This window comes from Sinocyclocheilus rhinocerous, unplaced genomic scaffold, assembly GCF_001515625.1.
Source record: "Sinocyclocheilus rhinocerous isolate Xijiao unplaced genomic scaffold, SAMN03320098_v1.1 scaffold1102, whole genome shotgun sequence".
In the NCBI taxonomy this organism is placed as follows: Eukaryota; Metazoa; Chordata; class Actinopteri; order Cypriniformes; family Cyprinidae; genus Sinocyclocheilus; species Sinocyclocheilus rhinocerous.
In genome coordinates this window covers 402,484-416,932 of record NW_015640208.1, presented here as the reverse complement: position 1 = coordinate 416,932, position 14,449 = coordinate 402,484, and the positions used below count along the sequence as shown (strand labels likewise).

At 41.2% G+C, this 14,449-nt stretch overlaps 1 protein-coding gene across 1 annotated transcript; it reads right to left on the bottom strand.

The window, feature by feature from the left end:
• Positions 1 to 246: 246 nt before the first annotated feature.
• Positions 247 to 13,715, bottom strand: LOC107752573 (opsin-5-like; the record flags this gene model as incomplete). The annotated part of the gene is made up of 4 exons (XM_016568578.1): positions 247 to 1,292; positions 1,967 to 2,162; positions 3,757 to 3,895; positions 13,556 to 13,715. Coding segments are annotated over 4 exons (993 nt in total), but the record flags the coding sequence as incomplete, so codon positions are not given.
• Positions 13,716 to 14,449: the final 734 nt, after the last annotated feature.

The window sequence follows — 14,449 nt, the reverse complement described above, 5'->3', positions numbered from 1 at the left end:
GTTGTGAAAATGTTTTTCCTAAACTCACAATGTTATGGATGTAGTGACAGATCTTTTTTGTTCTGTATTGTGACATACATTTGAGTATTCTATCCATCTGTTGTTGTTTAGATGGAGGCAGATATAAATGTAAGCATTCGATTGAAGCAAAGGGTCAGGGTTTAAGTGAACAAAATGATTGGTAAAGTTTAGCATAGTCTGTTGTTTCGAAAATGCATGTTATTCTAATTTAAAGTTAGACTGATAGTTTATTCAACAAAATATTTAGTGTTCAAAAAATTCTTAATGTTGTGTCAGATGTATTTGCTGAGGAAGGTTGATTTAACTAAGTAGTAATGAGCAGCCATCATACCTTTCAAAAAAATGTTCTATTTAGGTACAATTAACTAGTTCTAGTTTTAATTAGGTACAACTAACTACTGAAGTTGAGAAAACTCCAAAATGCTTTGCAGCTGCTTACCTTATTTAACTCATCTTTTGTTATTTTTCACAGTGAATGAATCACAAATTATTTTTTTTTAACATACTTTCAGTAAAACAGCACAAGCTAGTCTGATAAAACTGTGGACAGCAACAGTTGCTACGGTAGGATTGGTCAGTAACCTTTTTAAGGTGGGACTTAGTGCAGGGTCAATTGTTTTGCAGCTCCTTATACATGACATCAGTATCAGAAGTGACCACAGTTTGTCTCTGACACATCAAGCTTATCTCTAGTGGCCAGAAGTTTCATTTTGAGGCTGCCTATCCATCTATTCCTCACACTTGTCCTGGCATGAGGAGAGCCTACAGGGCCTTCACAGAAGGTCAGCCTGCATCTTCTCTGGCAGCTGACTCACAGTCACCTCGCTGTAGGATGTACCGATCAGCACACGGGCAGCCCTTTGAGGCGGGGTCTGTTGACAATGAGGGCCCGCCTCTGTGCAATGAAGACAAGCCCCATGGCTGTCCACCAGGCCGTTGGAGAGTCGAGTGGAGTTGCTAGCATCCTTGTTGCAGCGTAGAGATGTTTGCCGTTGAAGATCCTTCTCACCAGGCACAGGGCTTCCTTTGCACGGGCTGGAACATATTCGTTTGCGAATCTGAGCGGTGTCCTTGCTCAGAGATTTACGAAAGTTAGGCTTGAATACCAGGTACACCACAGGGTTGTAGGTAGTGGAGGATTTGGCAAAGATAGCTGCGAATGCAAAGGCTATAGGGGGAACTGTACTGGGTTCCACAAATGCAGCCCACATTGCTACAACAGCGTAAGGGCTCCAGGCGGTCAGAAAACCAATGCACACCGCCACTGAGAGCTATGAGAGAAACAGAAAAAACTCATGAGAACATTTTCACACTTTCTGGAGAAAAGAAATAAATGGGTCATTCTTCATTTGCAGTGGAAACAGTACTTTTCAACAGTAGAAATTAAGTCCCTCTACAATCATTAATTGTATCCCTTAAAACTCAAACAATCAGAAAGTGACGTGAAAATAATGCCTTCTTCCCTAAAATGGCATGGAAAAAAACTCTACATTCTTACGAGAGAATTAAGAGGAAAAACAAATTACACAGGGTTGTCTACAAGTCCATGTACAGTATCAGAATGGTAATGCATTTTATGTATCACTCTCTCCAATGTTGGGCACATACAGGTAACAGTAATTAATATAATTATCCTTTGACTTGAAAACGTTATCAAACAGCTAATAATCCATTGCTAATGTTACATAAACTATGTTGCCATTTGTCATCTCAGACAGCTACTTTCTAAAAATCTGAAATAGGGGCTGTTTCATCCCGCATTTTTGAGACTATTATTACTATTATTATTTATTTATTTATTTTAATTTCTAATTTTTTCATGGCCCCCTAGCACCCACTTGCGTCCTTCTTGGGTTTCCTGGAGCCCAGTCTGAAAACATCTCTTTTAAATGACTCTGCATGTCATTGCACCCAGTCCTTAAGCACTGAGGTTTTGCACTCTCACCTTCACAATGAGGATATGTGCATTTGTTGTCTTGGTCTGTGGCGACACATGTTGCTGTACTGCCTGCCGTGACCCTCTTACAGTGATGAGGATCAGAATGTAGGAGAGGAGGATGATGGCGAGAGGCAGGGCATAGCAGAAGAGGAAGAGGCAGATAATATAGGACATGGACAGAGTATCCTGGCTTGGTGCATACCTAAAAGATGAAAAGAGGACATGACATATCAGTGGTGATGGTAATCAGGAGCACTGCTAGAGTTTCTGGGACCTCTGTACAGTTTATTTCCCTGGGCTAAAATCACTGATTGCTGATTGTCTGAATCATCCCAACCGTTTTTTTCCCCAATATAGTGACCCTGATATGCCTTTGTTCATATGCCCAAATTGGTGGTATCTCTGGGCCACCTAAGTTTGTGAGTTCAAGGTCCATCCAGGGTGGGTTTAAGCAAAATGTTTAAAGAGCCTAACCAAGAGGTTGATGAATCAAAACCATCCGCTACTAGGACTTTTTTACTTATGTACAGTAGATACTTAGTTTTTACTCAAAGCAAGGCTGCCACAGTCCTATGATAAACTGGCCATTGTTTAGCCAAACCTTACATATGAAAAGCAGCACTTAATACAGGCCAAAAGTCAAGTTGTTTTGAAAATACCTGGGTATAGGATTTCTCCTAAGGCGAGGTCCCATAACTCAGAGGTTGATGGATCAAAACTATTCTTTGCTACAGTATGAATTCCTTGGTCCAGGTGTAAAACACAAAGCCTCTTAGTCCTAACACTATTGGAATACAGTACCAATGTTTTGAGAAGCAGTTGAATGAGACATTCATCTAGTTTATTGTTTCTCGACTTCAGTCTATGGGATCCATTTCTCAGAATGTTTTATATTTCTCCCCGTCTAACCAAAAACCCACTGACTTCATGATTAAACCACTTATGGATATGGGTCTATTCCACAGTCCAGATGTAAAACACAAAACCTCTTAGTCCTTAAACTATAGCAATGCTGCATGAATGTTCTGAGGAGCTGTTGAAGTACACTTTGATCTAGATCACTATGTTTGTTTCAAATACCATTCAAATGTCACTGAACCACCTGTCCAGGACCGATAATTATTGGGGGCACATAAACCCCACCCCAGTGGCCGAATGGATAAGGCACCGAGACAAGCCAGCAATTGTGGGTTCAAAGGCAGCAATATTCAAAAATAAAACCATAAAAAGAGTGGAGTAATTTTGTTAGAGTGCGCTCCATGTGATCTCAATAGAACATGCAGTGCATTCGATTACTTTAAGAAATGTGTCATTTTTGATGATAAAATACTTTCTCCTATCCCAGTTAATTTTGCAACTATAAGTAAACCATTTGTAGGCTGACTTTCCAAAGAGTGAAAAGTACAATGTAGCTCTGTGGCACTACAAAACTACCAAAGTGATCACATTTACTATTTTTCCTTGGCAGATAATAAAACAAATTCCAATATACTTGTACATATGGAGAGACCCGAGCCATATCTAAAGACCAGAATATCAGTCTCTAGACAGGAATAGGGACACTCAGAACACCAGAAAACACACACACACACACACACACACACACACACACACATATAAACACTTAGAACACCTGAACAACTGCAATGCCCAGACAATCACACAGAAAACCCTAGTATTGTGGCAGCGAGCTGCAGTGCCGCTAATGGCATATAAATTACACACATCACCTTTAGGCTGACTTTTTGGCTTTGTCTGTTTTCCTGAGAATCTTTCAATGCTTACCAGGCACTTACCAGTCTATGCAGCATGCTGTCCCATAGGGTTCAGGGCCATAGTGACCCCAATTTGCCAAGGGACCCACAGCAAACACCATGGCATAGCACCACACCCCCACTATCATCAGACAGGCATGGGAGTAGGAGAATTTGTTACCTGTTAAAGGAAAGCAAATCATAGAAGTATTTATTTAGCACAAAGTACTGATCACTCTTAAATGTTTTATACTGTGCTGGAGAATATTACATACGAACTACTGATTAGAAACATAAAATGAAAACTGAAAAACACATTTTGAAACCAAAACTTTTTCCTTTTAGAAGCACACCACTTCATGTTGCCCCAATCCATTCATCTCCCATGTGCTTACGAGGGAAAGATTCTGTACCAAGAAAGCTATGCTGTGTAGATGAGTTATCGATCAAACATCAATCATCCTTATTCCCTTATTCTTGCAATTTGCCAGAAGTACATGAACAATTTTTTTTGAAGGGAGGCCATAGAACATTGAAGTCATGAACAATAGGATGCTGTGGGGGTGACATTTTTTTAGACCAAAACTCATAAGCGAGTTCCCTTTCGAACTTTCTCTCACGTTGTGTATGGGGAAACTCCTCTTTACACTGATACTGAAGCCTGATTTGTTCATGTTTGTGTAGCTGCACAAACCAATAGCGCTCTAGCCCGCCAGAATGGGTGGAGCCGACCTCTATATAAGTCAGCTCAGAGCGTCATTTCATCAGAATATTCTCCTTCAGCGACGAGGATCATCTCTTCGCTGACGCTGGACTACGAAGCCGAAGAAGGAAGAAGCTTAGCCTGCAGCTTGCCGCCATCAAAGAGCCCCAGCAGAGGAAGAAGCCTTCCCCTGCAGCTATCCGGCGCACTAAGAGAGCAAATTTCTGAGAAAATTTCCTAGCGATGTTGTTCCAAATGTCGCGCCGCGAGTGGGGCTCGTGCAGGGCTTCCCGGAAGGACGCAGTGAGTGCGTTGCCCATCTGGGCAGCGCCCATGCAGAGACTGCGCACTCACTGAGACGGAATGCGCTCACTGAGAGCATGAGTCTTGCTCTTCTCCACTCGCGAATCACCTTCAATGAAGGCAGCCCCGCCCTCGTTTCTCCTCTCTCAGCGAGCTCGGAGAAAGAAATGGTGAGACGCGGAGCTGAGCAACCAGGTTGTGTGATTGCATGCCGGCATAGAGCCCACGTGTTCACTCTCTCCCACCACTTTGATCCGCCGGTGTATTTTACACGTAAGGATCAGCGCCCCTCATTACATCGAGCGGCTCAATCCTTCTAGGCAGGTTGGAGTAAAATGCTGTCACCAATGATTCTGTATTGCTGACAACTTCATTTGTGTGTGCGCCACTGAGGCTGTGCTCGCTGAGACAGGCTGCTTTCACTGCGAAAGCATGAGTCTGTCCCAGCTTCACTCGCGGATCGCTTTCTTCAATGAAGACGACCCCTCCCCTCCCGTTTCTCCCTCTCAGCTGCCTCGAAGGAAGAAATGGCGAACTCACGGTGTTGAGCAACCAGGATTGAGTGATTCACGCCGGCACAGATCCCGTGTGCTTCACTCTCCACGCAGCTCTTTGACCTGCTGGTGTGTTTTATATGTAAAGATTAGCAGCCCTCGTCTGCTTCGAGCGGTTCGATCTTTTTTGACGGATCAAATGAGAATACTGTCACCAATGATTCTATATCGCTGACAGCTTCAGTTTTGAGTGTGCCGCTCGCCTGGGCCACGCCCACGCTGGGGCTGCGCTTACTGAGACAGATCGCTCTCACGATGAGAGCGTATATCTCGCTCTGCTTCGCTCGCGGTTCGCCTTTTTCAATGAAGGCGGCCCCATCCCTCCCATGCTCATGTTCTCCCCTCCCAGTTGCCTTGGAGGATGAAACTGTGAAGTCGCGGAGCTGAGAAATAGGGCTGGAGTGATTTCACTCCGGAATAGGTCCCGCGTGCTTCACTCTTCCTACAACACACTGATCCGGCAGTGTGTTTTACGCTTGAGGATTAGCACCCCTCGTCTGCATCGAGCGGTTTTATCCTTTTAGGCGGATCTAAAGATGCACACAGCATAGACTGGGCCACGCCAAGGCTGCGCTCACGGGGGCTGACTGCTCTCACTGAGAGAGCATTAACCTAGCGAAGCACTTTTGAGAGGAAAAGGAAGAATCAATTCTCGCTGAGGCTGGGATCCCCTCTAAGAAAGCTTGCGCTCGCTCTCCATCCCTCCGTTCAACACTGAGTGATGGAAGTATTATTCAAGCTGGGCACGTCCTTCAAGTTCAGTGCATGCCCAAGCAAACTACCGCTGATAGCAGACATATACAAAAGATAATTTCTCCTCTCCTCACTCTCATAAATACAAGTTCCCCGCCCTTGTACGGCAAACTTCCATTCGTAAAATTAGAACCTCTTGCCACCCGGTTCAAGGCTTGGGCAGCCGTTCCCGGTGTTTCAAGTTGGGTTCTAAATATGATAAAACGAGGTTACTCGCTCCAGTTCGCTCGCAGGCCACCTCGTTTCAGAGGTATTATTCACACTTTGGTACAGAACAACGAAGCTCATGTTCTTCGGTCTGAAGTACAAACATTGCTTGCAAAAGGTGCCGTGGAAGCAGTACCTCTAGCGAACAGCAAGTCAGGCTTTTCAGCCGCTACTTCCTTGTGCCGAAGAAGGACAGCGGGCACAGATTTATTCTAGATCTCAGACTTCTGAATAGCTCTCTTATCAGACGGCCATTCAGGATGTTAACTTTGAAACAGATCCTCGCGCAGGTTTGTCCCGAGGACTGGTTTCTGACAGTGGATCTGAAAGATGCATACTTTCACATCCACATAACCCCCCGCCACAGACCGTTCTTTAGATTCGAGGGAGTGGCCTATCAGTACACAGTCCTATTGGACTGTCTCTGGCCCCTCGCACTTTTACGAAGTGCATCGACGCGGCTTTTCCCCCTCTGAGACAGATCAGAATCCGCATCCTCAATTACCTCGACGACTGGCTGGTTTTAGCCAGATCAGAACGGGAGCTAATCGCACACAGATCGCTGCTGATAAGCCATCTGGAGGGCCTCGGGTTGAAAATCAGCTCGCACAAGAGTCAATTGTCTCCCAGACAGCGAGCAGTCTTTCTGGGGACTGTTATAGACTCGGCCCAGATGCGGGCATGGCTTACGCCGGAATGGTCCCTGACTATTCAGTGACTGGCGGCATCTTTCAAGCCAGGAACTTCGGGTCCCCTCAGGAGTTTCCAGAGGACGCTCGGCCTAATGGCAGCCACCTCCTCTGTGATTCCTCTAGGCCTGCTTCACATGCGCCCTCACCAATTTTGGCTCAAAGCCCATGTTCCATCCCATGCCTGGCGACTGGGTCGGTTTAATGTCAGGGTAACCCATCGCTGTATCAGAGCTGTGGCTCTGATCAAAAGGGATGCAGGCATATGCCGTTCAGTTTGATTGACTTGTTTCCGGTTCCTGTCTGCTGTGCTGCTGAGTGGTTTGTGATTGTAGCTCAGTGAAGCTTTGTTTTTCTGTTGGAATCTCTCTTACTATCACTTTCTGTTGTTTAAACGGCTAAAATATAACTTAATTCTCACCATATTTCTGATATTATCTATCAAACTAATTTGATATTGTTTGATTTTTAATCTAAACCTCGAGTGCAGCACATTAGCATTCTGTTAGCCTGTTAGCTTGTCATTTGTGCCTACCATTTCTTTTCTCTCTCTCTCTCGCTCCGTTTTTCACAAGTTCATCAAACAAATGTGGTAAGTCAGAATCATTCAAGAATCTTGGCGAGTAATGGCTTCTCCTGTTATTGTCACTTGTACTGCTTGCCACATGTATAGTGTAGCCTTCTCTTTCAGCGGCGAGGGATTCACATGCGATAAATGCAGGGAAATAGTTAGGCTGACAGAGAAGATTTCAGAACTAGAGACACGCATCCAAACTTTAATTGAGGATAGTAAGAATGTGAGGGCCTTAGATACGACTTTGGATGTGACTAGCTTAGTGAGTCTCGTACATTGTTCGGTTCCAGTTGCAGAGTGACTGAGGCGGCATAGTCGCGGGACAAAACATGGCTCTTCTGTTCTGTGTTGACGAGATACATAGCAGACTGTTGTCACTCAATGGCTGGATGTCTAAGTGGTGTCCGCAGAAAAACATAGGTTTCATAGACAATTGGACGAGTTTTTGGGGCAGACCTGACCTGTTGAAAAGAGATGGTCTTCATCCCTCCAGGGGTGGTGCCGCTCTTCTCTCTAGAAATATGGCACATAGTCTTAGAGTTTGTACTTGACTAACTGAGGCTCAGGTCAGGAAGCAGACAAACTGGCTAAACCGACCGTCTGCTAGCTGCCTCATGTCACAGAAGTCAGTTAATTCTCAGCACATATAGACTCTTTCACCTAGACGTCACACAATAGAGACTGTGCCTGTTCCCCAAACTAGCAAATACAAAAACCTCCAAACGATTTAACTGCTCTCTCCTGAAGAGGACTCAAAATCCCTGCGATAAATAACATGTTTTTATATGGGCTAATATGGACTGTTATATATGGGCTAATATGGACTGTTATATATGGGTTAAAACATGCTTTGATATAAAAAAAAAAATATTATATGTAGCGTCTGGACCAATCAAACACACAACCTTAACCAGGAAATTAACGTTCTTAGAATTGACAGACAGTTGACCCTGAGAGGTCAAGTAAATATCTACATCGGATCTAAATATTTGTAATTAATTATAACTAGTTATGATTAATTATTCATATTTCCCCATGAGCTTATTCGCTACATATAAATAAAACATAGCCTATAATATTGTCAGACTTTTGGACCCGTTTTGCCTCTGTAGTTCTTCCTGTGTTTTCCTTTTATGGTCTTTTTCCTGTTCTTGTTTAGTTTGATTACTTGTTGGATGTTGTGTGTTTCCCCTGTTCCTGTTGTGGATTTACCCCTGTGATTCAAGTAATTAAGACTGTTGAACGTTTCTCTGCGTCTCCATCGTTCCTCCCACAGCAAATCGTGACAGAAGACCCTCCGTGTCCACCCTCCGTTTTAGTTTCCTGTTTTCTCTTAGTGTTTTTGTTTCCGTTGTGTTTCCCTTCATGGATGCCCTCTTTCGCTGGAGCAGGGGGAGAGATCTCTCGAGGACCATACAAGACTGTTCTGGCTGTTAGCTAGCACCACCAGATACCCGGACGATGTGCTCTGCTCATTCTATGACGCAAGCTTGAACACCGCGAGCAGAGCGCCGTCGTCCGAAGATGGTCCTCCAGAGGATTTCGCTGCATTTGTGGAGTGGATTCTGGCGAGAAACGGATCGCCTCTCACCGTCTCTCCCAAGGATGATCTCGCCAGATCCACTCCTGACCCAGAGCCCAGCCCACCATCTCCCCGCGGTGCAGACCATCAGCCCGAGCCCACCAATGACGGAGAGCCCTCCTGCATAATCAGCATACGTTTTTCCTGTTTAACACTGTAAAGCTGCTTTGACACAATCAGTATTGTATAAAGCGCTAGATGAATGTGACTTGACTCGATATGCGGTCTGTGGTTAACACAAGCTCAAGATATTTTTATGTTTTATTCTACACCGTAAAATACATCAGTAATAGCCCATTGTCTTGAAAAAGGCGGTTTCTAACAAGTGTCTAAATGGGATTACAGGGGTTGTTGGGTACTTTAAATGCCATCACACCAAACAGATAAACTCATCTACTCACTAGTCCGCTTTTACAGCCTTGTTGTGTGTATAATCACACTCTTGCAAACTACTCTAACTCAAACTTTCAGCAAAAATGTTTTTTAAAATAAAGACTGAAAGAGTTGTTGGAAGCTTAGTGATGGTGATGCTGAAGTCCACGGTGTAGTCTGTTTACAGCCTACGTTTAGCTTTTTACTTCTTCCGATTGTATTTAGCCTTCAAAATTCATAAAAGTTGTGTTCATTTGTGACAACTATCATGATGAACAAAACATTTCTGTAATAATCAAAAAGCCAATGGAAAAATCAAGGTTTGGTCAAGGGAACCAGGGTGATGCTAACTTCCGGTTTGGCCTACAAAAGTACATCACTGCAGCACTATATGTGACCCTGGACCACAAACCCAGTCTTAAGTCGCTGGAGTATATTTGTAGCAATAGCTAAAAAACATTGTATGGGTCAAAATTATTGATTTTTCTTTTATGCCAAAAATCATTAGGACATTAAGTAAAGATCATGTAAATTTCCTACTGTAAATATATAAAAACTTAATTTTTGATTAGTAATATGCATTGCCAAGAACTTAATTTGGACAACTTTAAATGTGATTTTGATTTTTTTGCACCCTCAAATTCCAGATTTTCAAATAGTTGTATCTCGGCCAAATATTGTCCAATGCAAAGCTTATTTATTCAGCTTTCAGATGATGTACAAATCTCAATTTTGAAAAATTGACCCTTATGACTGGTTTTGTGGTCCAGGGTCACATATAGGGTTTGCCCTTGTCAAATGAGTCCAAGCAAGACCTCAAAGCAATTCAGTTGACTGAAAGACCTTTTAATGGGAACCTTGTTCTAAGCCTGATTAGAAAACCTAAAAGTTAGATTTATGATATATGCTGTCATATGTAAATATGACCATTAATGTCCTATAAAAATTCTCATCTAATGGTAAATCACTATATATTGCGATATTATACATTTCTTTCTTTTCGCCTTTTTTTTTTTTTAAATTTCAGCAAACTACACTAGCATATTTCTAGCTTAAGTCTATACTCTACAAGTCAATTACCCTACAATCTTCATGCATTTGATTAGACATTACAAACCAGGATTTTACACGGACCCATTTAATTGAATGGACCCTGCTGTTTATGACACCATAGCCAGAATGTAAAATATAAAGAATGTAAAAATACTGTTTCGCTTATGAAATCCTCAGATAAGCATAGATGGTAGTATGCAGGCTGCGTACTTATGAGTGCGTCAGCTGAGCAATTACCATTGAGATGAATGGGAATGCTTACGCACTCCTTGGTTACCCTCAAGGGCCGGTTCACACAGAATGTGTTTTTGCTTTGAAAAACGTGTGATGTGAGCAATGGAATGGGAAAAAATGCAAGGTCTTGATACATTTTTTAAAAAGCTGTACTTTTTCAGACTTAAACACCACATTTTTAGAACGCTGTGTCGTGTGCGAGATGCTGCAAAAAGACGCGAGACGTGAGCGCAACAGTTAAACATGTCTGTCTAGTGCAAGCTTACATGGAAAATGGAAAAGTAGCACGGTGAAATGGAAAAACGTGTTCTGTGTGAACAGACCCCAACACTGCTTACATAAACTATAATGTACTATATTACTCTATAATTATGGCATCTATGAGGTTCAGAGCTAAAGATTCACAACCTATCTGGCAACATGTCCTTTAAAATAAGGTTTTAACTGCATCCCAAATATGTTTGCTTCTTTTGAATCTCGATTGCCATTTTATTTCTTGTGATTTTATGTCTTACAGTTGTGACTGTATTTCTCACAATTGCCACTTTAATTGCAACTTTGTTTTTCATAATTATTATTTTATATCTCAAAATATAATTTTGTATTTCACAGTTGCCACTTTATCTTTGTGATTGCGATTTTATATCTCACTATGTGATTTTTTTTTGTCACAAATGTGATTTTTTTTCTAATAATTGCAACTTTATATTTTGTAATTGTGACTTATTTCTGTCAATTTATACAACAATTGATCTCACAATGAGACTTACTTTTCTTATTTTAAACTTTATCTCAATTATTACTTGTTTTATTTTTACTCTTGAGACTGAAAAAGGCTTCCATACATTGTTGATTCTAGTACTAGAACAAAAAACAAGACTAATTCTGATTGTCATGAAAATAGCAAAGTCTAACGCTGCGTCTCAACCATCTGCAGCATGATAAAATGTCAAGCTGCTGTATTTTTGGTTGCAAGTAGGTGTTCCTACTCAACTGCATTATCCAGCTGTATAAAGTTTGTCACATTGTGGCACAGTGTTAGGCAGTACTACTGCAGCTTTGGTCCTGTGTCAATGAAATGGAGCATCAGAGCTGCTTTAGACATTGTCTCTGATATGGGGGTGGGAATATTTTAGCACAGACTTCTTATGGCATCTGCCTACTTGTGAGCAAAGGCTGACAGGTTCAGAGCTAAAGATTCACAACCTATCTGGCAACATGTCCTTTAAAATAAGGTTTTAACTGCATCCCAAATATGTTTGCTTCTCTTCCACCTACAGAATCCATCTGTTCACCTGCTGTCCTCCTTGCCATCTAAATCTCTGTTCTCAAGCTCACCCACATGCCGTTAATCTACTCCATCTAAATTGTCTCCTCTCTCCCACACACCCCTTCATCTTTTTACCAGTCAGTCAAAAGTTGAAACTGACAAAACTAATGAACTCTAATGAGGCCAACTGCTGCTGTCCATACATGGGAGTATTGACCAAAAGCCAAATGAACAAGGGGCATCTAGAGCCTGATAAAAGCTAGAATATCCAATAATGACACTGAAAGCCATAAGGTAATGAATTTTCCTTTGGGGTGCATCACGGCAGGACAGAAGGGATTTGTGGAGCTGCAACTGATTCCTAATTAAGATATGGATGAGGGCCAGGGAGGAAGATAAATGTATTTGGTGTGAAAGGTGTCGTCCTGTGTCAATGAAATGGAGCATCAGAGCTGCTTTAGACATTGTCTCTGATATGGGGGTGGGAATATTTTAGCACAGACTTCTTATGGCATCTGCCTACTTGTGAGCAAAGGCTGATGGAATCGCCAAGGGAAAGAGAGTAACTGTCATCCCAAGGTCACTAATAGATAAATTTATGATGAAGAATTCTGCCGGCTTGAGAGATGATCTCTTACGATACGCAACAAGGAGCAGGATGCCATTTCCCAAGAGTGACAGAATACCTAAAAAGAGGAAAAAAAAAAATTTGGTGAATAGTCACTAACGCAAGCACCTTTTTTGTTTTTCCTTGTTCTAACTCCCTGCAACCCCTATTTTACAGTTTTGTTATTGCTCTGACAGCTTGGCAAGACCTGAAATGGCTATGATTTATTCGGACACTTTACGATTTGAAGTCACTCTTTAAACTGCCATATGTCCTCGTGCTCCACTTGCCAATAACCTCTGAAGTTTTGTTCTAACATCCCTCAACACTTTAACATTTACAATACAGTATTGCCGTATCTCAAGAATCAAAATTTGGATAAAAACATACCTAATGCATAAATACAAGTTTATGATTGGCACACAATCATGTAACAAACTTAAAACTTAAATTTAAGAAAGTGGAATGAAACACAGCTATTTAGTTTGGTTTTTAGAATGGTGGTTTTAGATTTATGATTTGGATTTATTATTGTTCAATTCATCAAGTGCATAACCTCACATCCTTGTGGTAAGTTTTATAATGCTTATTTAACATTATTTTCCAGGCAATGATGTAAAGCAATTAAACCTTAAATACCTTGGGGTGTTTCATGCAATTGCATCCTATTCAGAAAATTCAAGGTCAGCATCAAGTGCAAATCAAAGCTAACAATTCTAGGAATTAGCAGTTTAGCAACAATAATAGAGGCCATTAGACCAATAAAAACATATGTGACCCTGGACCACAAAACCAGTCTTAAGTCGCATTTTCCTTTGGGGTGCATCACGGCAGGACAGAAGGGATTTGTGGAGCTGCAACTGATTCCTAATTAAGATATGGATGAGGGCCAGGGAGGAAGATAAATGTATTTGGTGTGAAAGGTGTCGAGGAAGAATACCATAGTTTGGGAAGCAGACTTTGAGGCAGCAGACGGACGACAGAGCGGTGAGATTTGTCAGGCTGGATAAGCCGAAGAGGACGCCACATACAGCATAGCACAAACATGTCAGCTCTCCGAACAGCCACCTGAGAGAATGAGAGAGAAGCAAGTAAAGAAAGCAATGAACAATGATTTTTGGGTTTCAATATAATCATCGTTACATTACAAATGTGGCACAGAAGCCAGATCTGAAATGGTTGAAAAACGTTGCCACAGAGTTTTGAATTTGACATTTAAACAGGAATAACATGGAAAACAATGAATCACATGCACATTGTTATGGAAGCCAGTTAAAAAGTTAATAATCAAATCAAGTGAATAATTATTCATTAAAACTTTATATTTTCATAATTTTGACTTTATTTTTCATAATTACATTTTTTATCTCACAACGTGACTTTTTTTACATTTTAAATGATTTTTTCTTCTAATAATTTTTTTTTGAAATTGTGAAATCTCATAACTATAAATTTATTTATGAGATTTTATGTCTCACAATAAGATTTTGTCTTACATTTGTGACTGTATATCTCACAGTTGATACTTTATTTCTCATATTTGCTTTTTATTTGCTCATATTTATTTCTAGTTATTGCAATTTTATATCATGCAAAGTGATTGTGTCTTAGTTTTGACTGTATATCTCACAACTGCTACTTTATTTTTTGCTACTTTATTTTTTTGTAGATCACATTTGCAACTATTTCTTGTAAATGTAATTTTATATCTCACAATATAATTTTGAATCTCGATTGCCATTTTATTTCTTGTGATTTTATGTCTTACAGTTGTGACTGTATTTCTCACAATTGCCACTTTAATTGCAACTTTGTTTTTCATAATTATTATTTT